This window comes from Temnothorax americanus, unplaced genomic scaffold, assembly GCF_048541705.1.
Source record: "Temnothorax americanus isolate GAGA-0224 unplaced genomic scaffold, ASM4854170v1 Scaffold12, whole genome shotgun sequence".
In the NCBI taxonomy this organism is placed as follows: domain Eukaryota; kingdom Metazoa; phylum Arthropoda; class Insecta; order Hymenoptera; family Formicidae; genus Temnothorax; species Temnothorax americanus.
This window is the reverse complement of record NW_027509253.1, coordinates 3,708,546-3,728,077: the sequence shown is the minus strand read 5'-3', so window position 1 is coordinate 3,728,077 and position 19,532 is coordinate 3,708,546. Positions and strand designations below refer to the sequence as shown.

Genomic DNA, 19,532 nt, shown 5'->3' with positions numbered 1-19,532 from the left:
ACGGGAGGCTAATTATTCCGGGGACAGTGTCTCTCATCTTCGATGATTTTTGCACTCTTTTTTCCCTCCTTTGCCTTTTTATAACTTTACGAGTTTTTATTCACGACTTGCACACCCTATTTTATGTTGCAAGTGCGTGGAAAGTGGTCTATCACGCACGCGTAGCGTGCGCAATGGGGCACTTTCCATGCACGTGTTGCATAAATTAAATAAATCAATGCACCGAAACGCAAGAAATATTCTTTCGGACACGATGTTTACCATCTTCGATGATTTTTAGTTGCCCTCCCTGCTTGCTCTGATTGCTTAATTTCATTTCTAATAATTTTGTAAATGTTGCCTTCACGAAAAAAGACCTTTAAATGCGCAGAGCGCATGTCTTTCCAAAATGAGTCTTATAATTAGTCTCCTTCAGTATTTGGCGACGCTCTAATTTATCTCATAATCTGGCGATTTTTTACGTTTTTATTTGCAAAGCCTTATGCTTACGATGCTAGAAATCGCTCCGAGATCTTGGACGGAGAAAGAATTAACCAATCGCATTGGTCAATCGCCGAATTGTTTAAATGTGATTGGTCAATTTTTTCTCCGTCCGAGATCTCAAAGCGATTTCTAGTATCGTGGACACAAGGCTTAAGACTAGATTTTGTCGTAACAAGATCTTACCTGATCTGCGTGTGGTAGGCGGGCGTGGTGTGCTCGGTGTGCGTGGTCAAAAGTTCCGTGGGATTGTTGGCCATGTTTATCGGGTGTCCTGTCGAGTGCGCGATCGGCTCCAGCAAGAGAACGCCTGGCGTCGCCGGCGATGGTTGCGGACCCAACAACGAGACGCGTACTTTTTCTCTACCTTCGCTGAAATCAGAAGAAGCGTATCGTATGATGAAAGAGGCATGTGTCATAATCTATAATCATTCATCGTATATTTTCAATATCTAGATATTTGAGAAAGACGAAATAATTAGCGTTTAATAATTATTGCACCGTAAAAATCTTAACAAATGGAGCTGAAAGAATCAGTTTTCTGACAATGCAATTTATAAGTTAATCATCTTTCCATCGCGTTCTCCATTAAAAATATACCGTTTAACGATGACCTTTGCGTTCAGAGAACCGGCAAGTCTCGAATAACAAAATGAAGGGTGGATTTCCGCGAGCCTTGCGAGTCTCGTGGAAAAAAAAGCTAAGCGAAATTTAACGATTTAACTTCCGCTTTTGTCGCCACGCCCCCTCGCGTGTCCTATACCCCTCGGCAACATGCAGCAATAACCTTCCTCGAAAAGTCCGTCGTGCACGCACACGTATAATATGACTCTCACGTATACAAGGAGCCTAATCCGATTGGCTGAAGGGTGAACGTATTGAGCGTCAAATAAATTTTTTCAGTTTTGCAATTTCCATTAGAACAAATAAAAAGGTTAGATAAGATTCTCTTTTTACATATCTCACAAATTAGAGTTTTGTATTTTTAACAGTTTGGTTCTTCTTAATTGAATTGATCTTATGAGAGTTTGAATGAAAATTCTCATTATTTTAATTATAATATTAATGACATATATTAATGTCTATTATAACATTAATATACATTATATTATTCATATACATACACATACATACATATATCTGTTTCAATCCTATCTTATGCCCAGAGGCGAGGTAAAGGAGTCCCGAACGCATGTCTGGTCGACGAACGAAACGTAAGTCGGCCGTCTGATTGCTCGTTTGCCACTTACATAACTTACCGACGACGTCATTCACGTTACGCGGTGCCGTCAGTCGGCGTCAGTGGACCGACACATCGTCAGGAGATTGCGAAACGAAATACATTTTCGCGAGAAGGGGTGCGAAAAGATTCACCATTACTACGCGAGGTCAAAAGCTCCGATTATTTCTTTCGACCCTTACTCGCTATCCCCAAATTTGCTGTTGTAAATGTCAAAAGAGCTATTTGCTGCTAATAATAAAGCATTCATTTTCGAAACAATTCGTGTTCAATTTAATGTAAAATCGAATTGCTTTGTTGTACATTTATCCTTCCCTTCCTCATTTCATCTCGTCCACCTTGGAACTGAAACAATGAACGTCCCTCTCTGACGTGGAATGGAAAAATAAGGGAAATGTCGCGTGTTGAGATACAAAACGTTTGTTCTTCCACGTACGCGTCGCGCGAGTGATATCAGTTCGTTCCAAGATATTGATTCTGCGTATATTTAGTTTGTTCGATCTTTTTGAGGATCGTAATTATTTAATGCGTTACTGTACGGCTAGATATCGGTCAACCTTATACCATTAAAGCGGCTTCACGAAAATTGGTGAAATTTATCAGTTCAAGTACGCCTATTCTCGGAATTGACCGTGTACGAGCGCGAGAAGCTTAATTCACAATAATTACGAAAGTTAACCCCATTGTCTTGATAAACGTGGCGAACCAAGACAAAGCTCGATTTCTCGTCGCGTGTGCGATACTCCATGTTCTCGCGCGATCAACACTTTCTTACGTAAATGACTCACGAAGTATCATTATTTGGCACAGAGTCGATCCGATTGCGCGCACCGCGCGGGAGACCGAGATTAATCGCTCGGTATCGAGGAAACGTCGCGAACACGAGAGAATTACGATGCCAACGTAATTTACGTATAGGAAGGCACTCGGAAACGGGATTTGCGCCGCTATCCGTTTTCATCTTTGCGGAAATCCCCGTGCGTATACACGTGTTGCACAAGTGGCACGCCGCCAACACGCGTACAAACATCGCGGCCAACTGTCGGGAGTGGCGGTGGCTTTGTTATGAATTTCTAAAAGCGGGCCTCGTAACTCGCGCAACGAACGATCGGTGGATGAGAAGGAGGGAGGCTCTCCGCCAAAAAGCGTAATATCTAAAGTGCACCTCCACATCCCTCTATACCGCTAAGATGAACGACTCGCATTCCTATCGTGAACGCGATTCAAGTCGCCTAGAAAATGGGCTGAAAAAGCTACGAGAGAAATTAAATATACGCGAAAAAATACACGAAAGAATTACAAAAGTCGAAAAATGAAGAATATAAAATTTTAATTAGAGATCCTCACTTTTTTCGTACATTCAAAGTTTCAAATTGAAAACAAAAATCCGAAAAAAGATTTAGAAAAATTGTTTCATTAATCTCGTTTATAATCTTCAGCTTGTGTTTGTAAAGCGATAATTTGATTAGAATTACTCGCGAAGATTGAGTCTGCGACATGTGAAAACCGATAAAAAATTTATACGCGATGGTACACGAGCACCAAGAAAGGTTAAGCACTATATCGCGATGCATTCGTAATGCATTTTCGTTCGCCTTGACACTTCTATACGAAACTTGCACGAGCGCGGGACCAATGCAATTACAACGAACGTCTCCCTGCAGACGCATATACCTTTCGCCTAACCGCCAGCACTATCGTTTAGACAAATAATGAGCCAGGTATATAAAATAGTGGAAACATTCTGAATACTCTCTATCGGGTGTTCTTCGACCTACGGACGGTCAATTTTTCCGAATGCGCAAAAATAAGAGTTGAATGAAGATGAGAAGGATAAAAAAGCCCGTTTTGTCTCGTATTATGATGCCCGAGATCATTAAAGTCGCGTTAATTACGTACTTTACCATCTGCTATCGCGCGATACGTCACGCGGCATAATCGCGTCTATCTACCGTCGCATGCTCGTGAAAACTCGATTCGATGAATATCCTCAGGGGGCTGTATCATCAATTTCAAGAGGCGAAGGCGAAGGAAGGCAGACGCGTACGTAAAACGATCTCGAGAAGAGAGAAATTGGCTGCTCCTTGAGGGGTTAGTAAAAAGGGTTGCAATACCGACGCCCCGCGGTGGCGTGGCATGGGATTTGAAAGATATACCAGGTATTTGAATGCGCTTCAGCGGGGAAAAACGCCGCGAGTGAATAACGAATGTCGTTAGGGACGAAAATAAAAATGTCAGGTTCGTATTATTTAAGATGAGGAAACATGAGATTTGAAAAATACAGGATTTATGTAACCCGAGAAGATCACTTTGAGAAAATATATGTATTTTGATGAATAAATCTTGTTAAAATAAATTGGATCATTGTTGAATCGATGTACTGAAAAATAAATTTACACTATTTGCAAGAAAATAGATTTCTTTGAATTTAGTTTCCTTAATTCAAGGAAGTATTGGGTAGATTTAAGAAAACATTTTTCTGAGTTAAAAATATTTTCTCGAATCTACCTAATACTTCTTTGAATTAAGAAAACTATATAAATTAAAAAAAAAATCTTTCTTGCAAATAATAATTTTTATTCAGTGTGGTATCATTATTTTGCGTAGTAACAATTCTGTAATAAGAATATAGTAACAATATACCGGTGAACTCCGTATCGCACGCGAACGACACGAACGGACAGCTCGCGAGCGATCATCGCTCGCCGTTAGCACGATAAAATTCCAACGCGAGCGTTTCGAGCGCGACGAGTCATCCGCCGATAAAAATTGCGTTCGGCTGCGAGTAGAATTAAACCGGGGTATTTATTTTGCACGATAAATAGGCCGTGCGGCGGTAATCTCGCACGCCCGCGCAGCCGATAAGCTACTGGATTGCATGGTGCGTCGAGCGTGGTTAACCTTCATCCGCTTCTCCTCCGCTATTCGAGCCTCGAATTCATTCGCTTTGATGGGTACGCACTTGTGATATTGCGGTTTACGTCGAGGCGCGTCGAATGGGCGATGCCGAGCACTTGTGTTCCTCCAGCACCTCTCGCGCGCGCGAACGTTTGTTACATTAGTAATCGAGTGGTTTATCTTCTCTGGTGGTCGCGAGATGAAGCGACATTTCATCCGTTCCCGTTGTGTAAAAGTATCTTCGATTGCGCGCTTTTAATCGGATATATCCTCACCCTTGCATGTTCGGCGAAGCGCGAACTCGCGTTTCTTGATATTCAGAAGACGCGCGTACGTCGATGTAGGTCACGAGAGTGATCTACTCGCGAGCGAGAATTGCCGATCCTCCGAAAAAGGGATAACGATCAGCTCGCACCGAGGCCTCGCACCGATCGGCGGAACGCGCATCGAGGGAGTCATGGATCTTGCGCAACGTCCTGCCGGTCCCGCGCGTAATCGACCAAAACGAGAGTCGACGGGGATCGGAGCCGTCGAGAGGAGGAAAACGAAAACGCGGCCGGGACGAGGCTCGCTCGGGAACCGGTTTCCAACCACGGTCGGTCGCCGGCCGTGGAATCGATCTTGCGCGTCGCGCGTCGATAACGATTCCTTCTAACGCGCGAGGAAAGTGCAACGTGCTACTCGCGCGGAATGCGCGCGAGATAAAGTGATCCCTCTCGGCAAAACTTCGCGAGAGGATAGAGCAAACAAGAAGAGGTTTTTGCGCGGGGATAAATCCCCGTAAGGATATACGGGCTTGAAATCCAAATCCTTGGGTTTTACGAGCCTTTCAGGGCTGAATATCTTAAATGAGATCTTTAGAATCCTCGCGACTGAGAATTGGAGAAGCTTCTTTCCAACTTTTCAGCGCAAAATATCTTCAAAGTCACATCGTTATGATTATCCACGTAAATTGTGTTACGTAAATTCGGCGCAAATTTATGCATATTATAAATTTCAAGTTCGTCGCGGAGGAGCGCAGAACGCACGTTGCGTACTTATACTCGTGACAACCGAGGAGCCTTGAGAAATTGGGTTCTCGCTTTATTGAGTCGGAAAGCACCGTAACTGCGCAAGTAATATTTATTTGAAGAGACAGTTTGCATAATCAACACGCAGACACGTGCTATTGTTGTTTACGCATTGACGCCCGGCCTGTATATACCTCGCCTGGCGTCATCGGGCAGTTAAACACCTCGCAAGAGCGATTCAGGCCTTGGAAATTCGTGACATCATCCTAATCATCATTCGACGCCACGCTCACGGTCGGATCGGGCGACACGCTGTTTTCCTCGCCGCTATTTCGGACGACGCAAGTCGCGATAATCCGCTCGTCAGTTTCCCGAGGAAAACTTGAGCGTTTGCTGGACTGTGTCAGGACTGAATATCGCGCGTGTTAAAAACGCGAAGTATAAAACGATAATATCGACTTAAAATTTCGACGCTAAGTAGCTTCTAATATTGAAAGTTAATATATCATTAATATCGAAAGTTGACGGACTCGAACAGATTTTAATTGAAAGGATGCGCTAATTAGAGGAATCACATCAAGCAGAGACTTATTGTATAATACGATATTCCGGTAGAATATGCACGTGTATATTTCGCGCGAGATTCAACCAACGTCGCTAATTGCGGAACACATTCTCTCGTAATGTCGCGATACTTGAAATTAATAAATGCCAAGCCGTTTCGCCGCCAAGGTTGCGGAACGATAAGCCCGACACGTCATTCTAAATATACGCATGCACTCGTACGAGACGTTAAAAAGTCCATTTTCTATGAAAATTGTATTCAGCGCGGATCGATAGAGCAGAGTGCGAAGCGCTAGAGTTAGTAAACAAGTTGCGATAAGCCCGCTCGTGAAAATCCAAGCGAACGAAATTGCTCATCGACTGACGCTAGTTAACTTGAAATTAAATTAAAAAATCCGTCATTAAAATAAATCTCGGGTGTTCTGAAGGATCCTATACATCGCAAGCAAAATTATAATCTAAAGAGGGAAAAACAGATCAGCCAAAATTAATACGGAATATAAATTAAAAACTTAACAATCAACAGTCATAATGAATAATTGTGTATCGGTCATATTAATGATGCAATTAACGCGTATTGATCGCCACTTTGTTTCGCTTCCCGTTTTTCTCTTTTTTTTCCCGACTCATTTTCTTTTTTACTGCGGATTCCAATCAGATTGCTCCAGTTGCGCGCTTTTACGACGCGACGCATAAAACGTGAACAAATATTTTATCATATCGTGCATCTTCCTGGCGTGACAGGCGATGCTTGAGAGAAATTATTAAGCGCCGTTTTTGCAATAAAAAAAGGCCGAAATAAAAAGAGACATTTGCGATTTCTTTTTACAGAATGATTAAGTAAAATAATTTATAATCCTGTCTGGCTTTCATTTGCGATGAAAGATGTTCCGCGCGACATATTAATACGTCGCTCAAAAGTACAAAGGTTCACAATACTTTCGTTGTTGCAAAGCGACGCACGTTTCGTGACGAGACCGCTCGCGGGTCAATCGTGCGTGATTTCCGCGTGCGAGGACGAGGACGGTCGATATTCCCTTCGAGTGCATACCCGCCATAATTTGCATCTCGATGCATCGTGTGATGACGTATTTGGACGACGCAACAAAGAATATCGTTAACAACACGGAAATCAATAAACCGTAAATATGACGCATTTGTTTGTTTCACCCGTTATTAGGCAAGCGATACTTTGCGCCTCAATCTCGATGCGTGGATATTAAAGACGAAATTAACGAAAAATTGAAACTGATCATTAGAGATTCATCAGAAAAAATAATATAATTCGGGAACTATATGTGATAAAAATTTAAATATCCGTAACTCATTTTACAAAGCCATGAGAACGAAAGTAGTACCGAGACTATCGAAATCGAAAAGGCTATCGTTAACATTATTTCATTAGTTGTGTATATAACTATTAAAATAGTAACGAAATAGCGGAATAATTATAATTATATAGATATATAATTTGTGTAACTATATATAGACTTCGTACAATAAATGACAATTATATTCTTTCGGTTTAGACAAACATTTTTCTGAGACGAAATATATCATAATGACAACTTTCTTGTATCAGTAATGTATATCTCATTAATAAAAGTATTTTACATTACTATTTTCTTGTACTTTCTACCACATTTACCGTAAATGGTTAACGTTACTATATGCTTCTTTAGTTCAAGCAACTTATCTATTTTTTTTATCGCAACTTTTCATAATATATAGTTGAGGTATTATTATTTCTCCTCAATCTTTTAGTAGCCGATACTACTTTTTCTTTCTGGGTATATATATATATATATAGCACGTTCTGTTAACTCTGTTACAAGTTATTTTCTGAGAAGCTATTAGAGACCGCGACAACAATTTTTTTTGATATTTTTACGTATTCGAAATATAAAACTAAATATAAGACTAATGCGAATCTCAAATCGTCGCGTTAAAACTGAATGCGCAGCATTTTAGAGATGACACACGAATGATCATTAGAACTCAACCTAGAGGTTGAGTTTTATCGCAAGACGTAAACGGTCAGATTTTTTTCAAATAAAGGATCGACGAGTCTATTTTTCTACGGCGACGCGCAGGCATGACGTTTCGGAATGGCTGCAGTGTGTCAAGATGGTTACTATGGCGACCCGCGCGGGATCTCTGCGTCTCTTTCCGCGTATCTTCTCACCGGTATAGTGCGGTACCGATACCGTCCAAACGAGAAGAGGACTATCGGATACTTGTAGCGCGTCCGTATCGATCTCTCCGCTGTATTGTCGACGCGGCAACTATTGTCGATCCTGGCGAACGGCGGGACGAATCTTTAATACTAATTTATAATTAAAGAAGGTTTATTACGTGCCCACAAAAGAAACCGCAGTTATTTCCTTCGCTTCAAATCACAATGTTTAAAACCACTCTTCTTGAACGAACATTTCATTTCGGCCCACGTACAACCTGCGAGTTTGTGGGCCACTACCTACTCGCCGCCGGTGCTTTCCACACACGCACACCTTCGTCCACCCCTATGGACAACATCGTAGTAGCCTGTCCCTTTCGCAATCTTCCCGCCAGATCGATGGGAGTCCGCTATTAGGGACAGACACGCCGGCGACGCGATTCGATCGACGGTAACGCGACCTCTCGCCAGCGCTCGATCGAGAGAATATACGGGACGATTCGCTCACGAAATCAAATAATAAATCTGCCCTTAATACACGCCATTCCGTTCATAAACTAGTTACGAGTCGCCCTATTGTAGTTCTTCCAACATTCAATAGACAATGTGACACGGGGAACATTTAAATTGGAATTGAGCATCTTAAATTATGAACTCTCCCAATATTTTCTGCTTATAGCGTTCAATCAATATTCTGCAAGATGTATTTAAACATTAATATCCTCGAACAATAAGAGTAATTTCTAGGACTTTAAACACGTGAAATTAAACGAGACGTGACTACTTGAAATTTGCATTATCTCTCATCGCGGTCTTATTAACGTAGGCGAGTGATGTTGCACAAACGTCAACAGCGATTGTCTACGTGTATACGTGTGAACTATGTAAACTATCTTTTCACCCGTAAATCTTGGTAGACAATGCGTAATTCATATAGCGAACGCTAATAATATATCTGAAGAGGAGGAAAGTTCAACGAACCCTTTTTTTATACATTTTTTCTCAAAGCTTAAGCTGAATTTACAATTATTTCCTTGACATTAATCTTCTGCTGTACAGGGCGAAGTAATCATCTTGTCCGGCGAACAAGCAATTATCTGTTAATCGATTCGCGAATACAAGTTTGTCCTAAAAAGGTCTCCGTTTGAATTCCATTAAATTTCACGTACAGTTCGATACATGGAATTTCGAGATAAAGCTCAATTATATATTACAGGAAACAGCGCGGTACTGACGATCGATTAAATTACTCCGAACTGATTTCTTATCGGACCATCTAGGGAGGAGGACGCTCTCTGAAACGTTCATCGAAAGATTCGTGCCTAAAGGAAGACGCGCGGTTCGAATGGAACGGAACGCAGTTTGCACACCGTAGATTCCGTTGTACCCCCAAACCTGCTCGGGGAGCGAGCTCCCCCTCACTGGGCGTGTACGCACCTTTCGGGACATCCCGTGACCCGCACCGGGCGAACAAAAAGAAGGACAAAAAAAAAGGATTGAGCGCGCCGTTTGCGGCGGATCGGAGCGATCGAAGGGCCGAGAGTGTTTCGGCCCTCGGATTGTCTCGATCGCGCCGATCGCAGCCGCAATCGAAGCAGCTCCGGGTCGAAGGGCGCCGGGGAACGCCACCTCGTTATTACCTGGATGTCGCACGCGCGCACTACTAATCCAGAGGCTGGACGATCTCTCTCTCTCTCCCTCTCTCCCTCTCTCTCTCTCTCTCTCTCTTTCTCTCTCTCTTTCTCGACGCTCCTCCCGAGAAGGGCCAAACCTCGGCGTCGCCGCAGGTAAATTCGACCGACTATACGCGACTTCGTGCACGTCGAGAGAGGGCCACGGGTGTACTGAAACACTCGTCTCGCCTGCCTGCCTCTCGCGCTCCTCTCTCGCTTATCCTGGCTGAATGATCGGCAGCAGGGAAAGAGGGACGGCCGAGAGGAGTGGGGGAGAAAGCGAGAGCACACAGACACGCGTACACGCACGTCTGCGACGACGACGTGCGCCAAGGAGGAGGCCGGGTGGGACGCGCGAGGGTCTTACCCCGGTGAGAGAGGTATATAGGAAGAAAAGGAAGCGCGGGCGGCGATCTGCGCTCGCGGCGCCGGATGTGTGCGTGCCACTAACACGAGGAAAACGGTCTCCCGGAGTCGCCGAACGCCGCGCCGGCCACGCAGGCGCCTCTCTCCGTTCCCTTCGCGCGACTCCGACCGTGGTACGCGAAACCCGGGTGGGTGCCGGCATCTGTCGTCATGCCGACGAGATCTTTCGCGTTCGAATCGATCTTGCGAATCGCAGGTGTTTCACCCGACGACACACGCGATACGTAATATCTCGGTCAATCTTTGGGGAAAAAAAAAAAAAAAGAACAAAAATGTGTTCCGACAGGCGCAGAGACGTCTACTCTAAAAGGTGCGGAAGAAGAATTCAGAAAGAACCCAATTCCAAATGGAAAAAAAGAAAGAAGATGAAAGAATAACGCTACGGTCCAAGAAAGACACATATATATATTTTAGGAAAGAAGACCTTTTCTTAATCTGCACGTATATGTTACTCGTATAAAAACAAATGTCCCGACTGACTGACTGACTCATCAACGCCCAGCCCAAACTCTTAAACCTAGAAACACGAAATTCGGGGAGTATTCCTTCCGGACATAAACACCTACCAAGAACGGATTTTCAGAAGTTCAACCCTAACGAGGTGAAAATGAATAAAATGTGTTTTCTCACGGATTTCTCAATATCTCTTGGGCCCAATGAAATATCGAGTTGGTTTTTTATTCAAAGTAGTTACACACATACCGTAGCGAAGCACGGGTATCAAGCTATAGTGATTTAATAAAAACAAATAGATAAGCCATCTTCGGTCGGTTCATCGTAGCCTAATATTTGTGTAAGTTTTTATACTTATCACTTGTAAGAATCAATTATCGGTCAAAAAAAGTTTCACTTATTATTAAATATAAAAATGTTCTGTCTATCTGTTTAACTGTCCTGGCGATCATTAGTAATCGTCACAATTTTTGAGAAACTTATAAGAAATAAATCTAATATAAAATTATAAATAAATAAATGAATAAATCTAAATTACGAACTCTATTTCATCCAACGTGTTTTCCGCCCTTTTTAATCCTCGCATCACAACTCACGAACGAATTGACGAAATTTAATGTTCCAAAGCGCAAATTAAAGCTAAAAGTAGTAGCTTTAATTTGCGCTTTGGAACATTAAATTTCGTCAATTCGTTCGTGAGTTGTGATGCGAGGATTAGAAACCCGTTGGGACACGAAAGGGCTGGTTGGATGAAATAGGGTGAATAAATCTAATATAAAATTATAAATAGATAGATAACAAGTAAAAAGAATGCTATTCAACATATATTTTACTAGCAAATATGCTTTTTTACGATAACGTAAACCACATATATAATCGTCGTGATTTTTGTGAGCACTCAATAACGGTGGAATTCAAAGGGTTTTATTACCAAACTTGAACCCAACGGATAACGCATATCGGCAAACATTATGCGTGGGGGAGGACTAAGGGCAAAAGCACGTTCGCTGCATTATTCAGCGGCGAGATACTCACCGCGCGGGCTGTACGGTTCGCGTTGCCAACGGGGTCTCTCGGTAAGTACGTTCGAATATGAGAATCACGCGCGTGATTACAAAACCCTCGGCACACGTAACCGCGCGCGCATAAAGAAACGCGATGATGTCATCGGCGCGAGAGCGAATCCGTTAAAAAAGCTGGCTACGCCGTTCGCGTTCTGTTCTGACTTTGCACTTTTCGTACTTTGCCGGAAAGTGTGGACTCGCGATCGCGCTATCGTAATCGACACAACTGGAATCATCAAACGACCGCGCGGTTTATTATCGAACCAACTTTCTCAAGACGCCTCGTCACCTCGTAATCTTATCGCCACGTAATATCGACACACAACGCGATAAACCGTCGGAGCCGCGAAATGCGCGAATACGCGAATTTCGTTGTCAAACTGCCTACCGATAAACGTTTTTTTATGATCGCGCGCGCCAGCGTGATTAAAATGTCCTACACTGTTTTAAATATTAATAGGATAAATGTGTCAAACCAATACCTCGAGTTAAGTAACGTTTTGTTATTTTTCACTACCGTGCGTGTCGAAATTTATCATTTTAACACAAAACAGTATAATTTTAACTCCACGTTTGTTTAGTTAAATTAAACGACATAGTAGGAGCAGAGGCGACTTATAGAGAAATGGTTAAGAAAATAACTCAAAATTAGTATAACTTGACTCTACAAATTCAGTGTAAGAGACACGTCTCTGATTCTCTTGCAAAAAAGATCTTTATTTACAATTATAAGATATATTTCCTTTTTATATTCCGCGAGATATAAGTTTTACCGAAGGTTGATTTTATATGGTAAATCATTAAGCATTCAAACGTTTAATCTCTCGTTACTTGTGTTGAACACGAGCATTCGTGCGTGTCTCATATATGCTCGAGCTGTAACGGGAGACATCGCGGATCTCTCTGGAATTTCTCGCGCGAAGAAGGAACGCCTCAGCATAATGAGACGGTCAAAGTCGTCCTCGTGCATGTATTAATACGTACAATACTATTACATTCCTGAGAGATAACGTGTCGCGCATCTTGGAAGTTACCTTCCGCCCACGCATATCTCTACTAATGGCCGGCTACTTATCGCGTTTGATCCGGTTAAACGACGGTGCTCGCGCGCCAGGAATATCTAATATAGCATCTCCGTCACTGTATACGTCCCCGATCGGAAATGAGAGATGCCTGCGTGAAACGAGTTACGGTCGCGGCATAAATACAATCGCAAAGTGCCTTCGAAAGTCTTTGCGAAAAATATGAGCAAAACTAGCGCAAAAGAAAAAAAAACGCAAAGTTCGATGGATCTAGCAAGAATTTGATTTAGCGAGATCTGCACTCGGATCTAATACGAATTTAGTGAATATGCATCTAGAACTGTTTGAGGCGAATTCCTAAATTAGGATTAGAACTTGCGAGATGAGATCGCGCAGCCAGTCGAAGGAAAAGGCAATCCACGCAAATTTAAAGCTACCTTTTGTGAAGTATTGACAAATCATGCTCTCCTATCGTCTTAACGAGAGGAAGTAAAATGTGTGCGATGTTCCTTTTGCGCAGAAATTTTTGGTTAAGCCGAATTCATTGCGAAACGCACATCTCGCGTCAGTCGTCGCAGACCCCTGACTCTCGGTATATCGTGTTACGTTTAATGATGAACATCTGACGCGTCGGGGGAGTGAGCGAAAACGTATAGCCCATTGCACGGGAGGTGGATTTTACGCAGCGGCGGCGGAGCTTTCGCGCCACGTTTCAACCTGGCGAGTCGATTCCATATTTACAGATTCGATTTCCGAGCGATCTGACATTTACTCCTAGATGCAGGCGCGCACGTAAAAACGAACGTTATTTCGGTGCCGGGTGCGCCGGTTGACGTCACGCCACGCACGTGTCCGGGTGATAGCTTTCGGGATGCGATTTGCCGCGATAATCGGCTTACGCGACCGAAACTCTGAGGTGCTAATTTACGAGTTGTTGCCAAAAAGTTACTATTGCTCTCGGAAAAACAAGCTAATGTGTGCGTCATTCAATGTACGTATTCACGTGGCGTGGTATCTCGATCTCTCGCGTCTATTTGCCGTCTATTACGATCTATCAAAGTTAAGTATCAGAAGTTAAGTTCGTCGCGTGACTAAACTTGTAATATGGCACAACATATGTGCTTCTTATATCAAAAATATATATTTTGTTTAAAAAAAATATTAAACATAGTACATATGTTTGACACGCGTTTCCCTCCTAAGAAAAATCAAAAGCGCGAAATTGGAATTTCCGATGTTCGTAAAGTTAAAAATACGCTCGTTGTTAATTTTCCGGATTCAGTAATTCGAACGACGCATCGATTAAAAGCAAGATGAGAATATCTTTGATGTTAAAATACAGAAGAGATTAAAATAGATGGACGAAAATCCATCGAGAGATTACGACTTACTCAGTATCAGGCACAGGTATCATAGGAGGAGGTAGGCGGCCGTTGTGGTCCAGAAAGTGATTGATCTCAGGTTCCTCTTGCACCGGGGTCTCGTACACGAGGGTTTCCACCATCGATCCTTTGCTCGAGCCGAAGGATACCCTAAACAATAATCATTCTTGATGAAGCGACAAATACGTAGATAACTAAACAAGTCTATCGATAAATTTATAATTGAATCATTATGGAATTGTATATAGAATGAGATTAGACAAGAATAATCTTATCCATATATTTAGAGTAAATGTCGTTACAGCTAAACGATTTCTTCATTCATCTGGACATTTTATAATCGGCACACGATCGAAACGGGATCAGATAACGTCTAACAGTGCACGTCTAGTAATGCACGAAAAATACTCGTCGTCAACCTCAGTTTTCCATCGCGTGACCGCAACCGACGACCGCAAAAGCGATATCAAAATCCAAATCTCGCGATCGCCATCGGCGCGGCGGCGTCGGATTACGATCGCGCGCGTGATCGAGATCGACGCGCATATAAATAAGTGTGCCGTACACAGTTATTTATTGCTCTCCTCGGAAGCGGCTCCGCCGAAAAAGAACCAGAAGAAATTGCCGACGGATTTGTCCGGCAGACACAGTCACCAACCATAGTTGCATTTTCGTATATATTTATATAAGAAAGAATTTCGAATAACTTTACAGATAAATTATTCAACTAATTTTATCAAATTTATAAATCAAGATAACAAAGAATATAATAGATGTAAACTTTGAAAATAAATAAATAGTTGTAGATAAATTCAATTTATTTGTTTGTAGAATGACGCGAGAGAAATATTGACATTCAAATAATTTTTCCATCTCAAAAAGCTATAAAGCTATTCACAAAAGTATCCCCTGAAATAGATCGTCAAACTTTGGGGAAGCGTATCCTACTCGCTTTGAGACTTGAAAAAAGAGGCAGTCGTATAGACTCCGCAAACATATATACTTCTTCGTAAATCATAAATATTCTTTGTGCAGAGAACAAGTTTTGCAAAACTTGTCGAATTTTGATCTTAATATTAACACCGATTTCTTAAATCAGACAGAAGTGACTTCTTCCTATACATTCTTTCGGAGCGTTGCATGCTTCAGGAAAAATCGATGATGTCGCGAAATGCGAATGCATTTAGAATATTCGCGCAGCATTGAATCGTGCCAATATTTTCGCGGGAGGATACAGAATAGAATCGAGCATTCGCCACTAATAAGACAGAAAACGGCATTAGCGGATCACTGACGCAAACCGGTTTTCGCGCGGCGTCGCCATAAAGATGAATCAGGCTATAGCAAGGACGAACGATTGCGAACGAGTATTTGAAACGAATACGAATGAGCGTGACGAATTCTTCTTTATCATGCCGAGAAAAGCCGGATTTTGTCGATAAACATTTAGACTCGCATTAATTCGTACTCGTCGAAGCAAATTCATTCGTTCGTGATCGTTCGTGTAACTCTTCACTCAATCCGAATCCGGTTTTGACGCGCTCGTGCGCGCAGCTTATTGCTCATCGCTGCAACAGAGTTAATATCCCGCAGCCGGATAAATCTTCCCGCGACGCGGTTCGCCGCGCACGCCGAGGAATCAATTAAGTCACCATGTCGATTTATTCGGGAGATTGCTTTCTTTCTCTGCTGACCGGACGTGATATCGCGGCAGACGCGGCATTACATTAAGCCTGCTCTCTTCGATTATACTCTCTAGACATTCCTTCTCTCTCTCTCTCTCTTTCCTCTTCTATCCTGTTTCTCTCTCTTCCGTAATTATATATAGACATCATTTTACACGACGGTTTTATACGGAGAACGTTAACAAGTACGGTCGATTAAAACTTGATAGAACTGTTACGAGCCGCTACGAGCTGTTACAAGCTATGACATGGGACGCCGGTTCTAGTCTGTGCTAAAATGGATTGCAGTAAGGTGCTGCCACGAGTGGCTGTGTCTCCCAACCAGAATATGTCAAAGTCATATGGGTGCCGAGACGACAGAGGCTACGGTAGGTCTGCGTGTTCATCTGTATTTAGAATTAATCGATATATGCCACAAACAAGTGTACAACAAACGTAATGTTAGATTGTTTGGATAATACGCGAGGTAGATAAGGAGAGAGATAAAATTTCACATCGTTTTCATTCGTAAAAGCTTTTAGCACCAAGTATTTTATCAAATTAAAAACACGAGAGCCACATATATTGTTTTAAAGGTTTATCGACCTAATATCTGAAAAGATATTACGTATAAGAATACAGTTTTCATGGTTAACAAAATGACAGTTTATTATTTTACAAAGATAACGTTCTCTCGTTTCGCACTTTTACTTTATTTCATTTCGTAATCCTTTTACGTTTTAGCACTTAACATTAAATTACTTGATCGAGGAAAAAAATGACGGCGGATAATAATAATTATCTAATTAAACATAAATTTCATTCGTGATTAAATTTAAACTCATTCGAATAAACACCATGCGGAGTTAGATATTATTATAAGTGTATTATCGCGATCCTTTTGAGAAAAAAAAGATCCGGTATGACACCTGGGTTTAGATTGAGGGTTTGGGGTGGGTCGGGGTCGAGGTCGCCCGGTTGGCAGCCTCCCATCGATCAGGTTCCGATTTAACCACCGAATTCGCTTTGATCCATGAAGGCCGTAGGAACGGAAGTATCGTCCCTTCTCTCGTAAAGACAACATCTCTTATATTTGCCGCTTTATTTTCTTAAGCATCGATCTACTTCTGACGTCCTAAGACAATATTTCTCAACCTTTGTTTCACAGTATACGTATTTATATGTACAGCGATATATTCTATTTAATGCTAACTCGAACATTCCTCTTTGAGAGATCCAAAACGTTGCATTTAAGATTCTATAAATAATTAAAAATAATAAAATAATACATTTTTGAAATTAATTGAAGATTAAAACTCGATTTCATAGAGAAAAGCACGCATTTCGGATTAATTAAAGTTTTTTCAAGGATAGCACGACTCGTAATTAATTCAGAACTTCGTAAACGAACGGAACCGTATAACGATACCATAAGACACAATAAGTCTATATAAAAAAATTTTTTTTAGATTGTTTATTTTTGCTCGATCGCAGAAGAATTGCTGCATCGGACTGTGATAATTTTACTCTCACGGCTTGTGAAGTATCGAACGCAGCGAGCCGCGGCGGTAGTCGATTAGCGAGGGGTATAGTCTGGGCTCGGTTGGAATCGATTATGGAATCCCACGGTTCTTGTTTGCAATAGAAAACACATTCATTTCAATCTCTTCGTGCTTTGACATAACTGCATTTTATTAAGTATTATTATTTATTGTTTTCACGGATTATATAGCTACGCATATGGATTCTAATATTAAAATATTTGATCTCTATGATGTATACAGCATGCTCGTTAAAATGTGAGAATTGACAATGTGTTTCTTAGCAAATTGTCAGTATTTTTTTTTTACGAAACAATGGTTTTTATCTCTCACGACATTTTTCTTTCCAATATCAACTATCTCAATAATTAAGCTCCAAAATAAAATAAAATCGCATGTTACTGACAAGAATGGGAAAATTAGACGTTAAAAAATGTCAAATCGGAAAAGAATGTTACGAATGTCCTCTAAGAATAATAAAAAATAGAATTGTTCAAAAGAATTAGGCAAGAAGAATCTAGATGCACGTGCAAATGCATCTATCTGCTGATACATTTGCAAAAATAGACGTTAAATACGCAATAGTATTTTCTAAGTACGCAACAGCGTTTTGGCAACGGATCAGGTCATACAGTTCCTTTCTAGAGTGATTCAAGTCTAGCGCGCGCGCTGCCAGCATTATTGCGAAGTCAACCTAAATAAACGCTCGCTCTTCCTCGAAAACGCATCAACCGTTGTTGATGGTGTTTATCTGCGTGTTAACGTATTCCATATCACGCAATTAAGAAAATGCTTGAAAAGTATTGAATAAAATTGATTAATGTTACAAAATATAGAACACGATTTCTTAATTTTCTCACATAAGTATTATACAAGAACGCGAGAGTAATTAAAACGGCGACACTACGGAATTATTAGAGACGCAGTGATCATAACTGTGACCATGAAACGATCGAATTCGCGATGATTTTAAATGCGCTAAATAGACTCGCGCGGTAGAGCCGAGTAATTAGCACAGTGGCGACAAGGCTACGTGTCTTGGAATTCTCATTCTTATAATATTGACATAACGAGAAACTGCAAAAACTGCGCTTTTGTGTGTAACAGCTTGGCAAGGTTGTTATTTCATTAGAACCGTTTAGCTCCCATAAATCAGTTCCGAATATTATTTTAGTCATGCAGCTTTAGTAAAGACTTAGATCACGTACAGCGTCGTAAATGCCTTCCCACTTGAAGATAACTGCGTCCGAGTTAAATAACAGATATAGCATATTATTAGCTATTACTTGACTTGGACGCGGTTATTTTCAGATAAGAAGGCATTTGTAACGATGTGTATACATACAACGTGAAATGTTCGTGAAATGTTTAAAAAAAAAAACATCGATCGAGTCTCTTCCTACTTCGCGTTACTTACTTCACGGCGGTTTCATACCTCTCTCGCTATCTCGTGTGTCTCTTGTCAAGATTATTAAGTGCACTCAGGAGACGATCCCGGTACGTCTCGTCCGAGCGAGAGAGGCTCCGCTCGATGCATTACGACGCCCCGTCGAAGTCTCGGCGAGGCTGACCCTGACCTATCCCACGTGCAACTGCCGTAAAAGTCTCGTACGGGAAAGTCAACCTATAGACCCGATACATAGTGACGTTCTCTCTCCTTCCTTTCGCGAAAGAGAGGCGTTTTACCATCGTGTAAAACCCGATGAACTCGTGCGCGCGCTTGTATATATTCGCGGGGCGGGTAATTGCGGGTTTTCGACGGCGAGGACGAGCTGCGTTCATCGAGAACCTGCTTCGAGAAAGAGACGAAGAGAAAGAGGAAGGGAGAACGCGTGCGCGGTTTGATCTCAACATTTCCTCCGAAGGAAACGAAAACAATGCTTCGGTTTTGAAGACTCGTGATCTTATCTCGCGATTGGAGCTGAATATAATATTAATT

At 41.8% G+C, this 19,532-nt stretch overlaps 1 protein-coding gene across 4 annotated transcripts in view; it reads right to left on the bottom strand.

Annotated features, from left to right (window-relative positions):
- The window catches only part of LOC143893236 (uncharacterized), a 70,693-nt gene that overhangs the window by 17,380 nt on the left and 33,781 nt on the right, over positions 1 to 19,532 (bottom strand). For all 4 annotated transcript variants that reach the window (XM_077398398.1, XM_077398395.1, XM_077398394.1 and 1 more), the window contains 2 exons: positions 14,398 to 14,538; positions 667 to 852 (listed from right to left, as the gene is read on the bottom strand). In XM_077398398.1, coding sequence (XP_077254524.1) covers positions 667 to 852; positions 14,398 to 14,538 — 327 coding nt within the window. The remainder of the gene's footprint in view (positions 1 to 666; positions 853 to 14,397; positions 14,539 to 19,532) is intronic.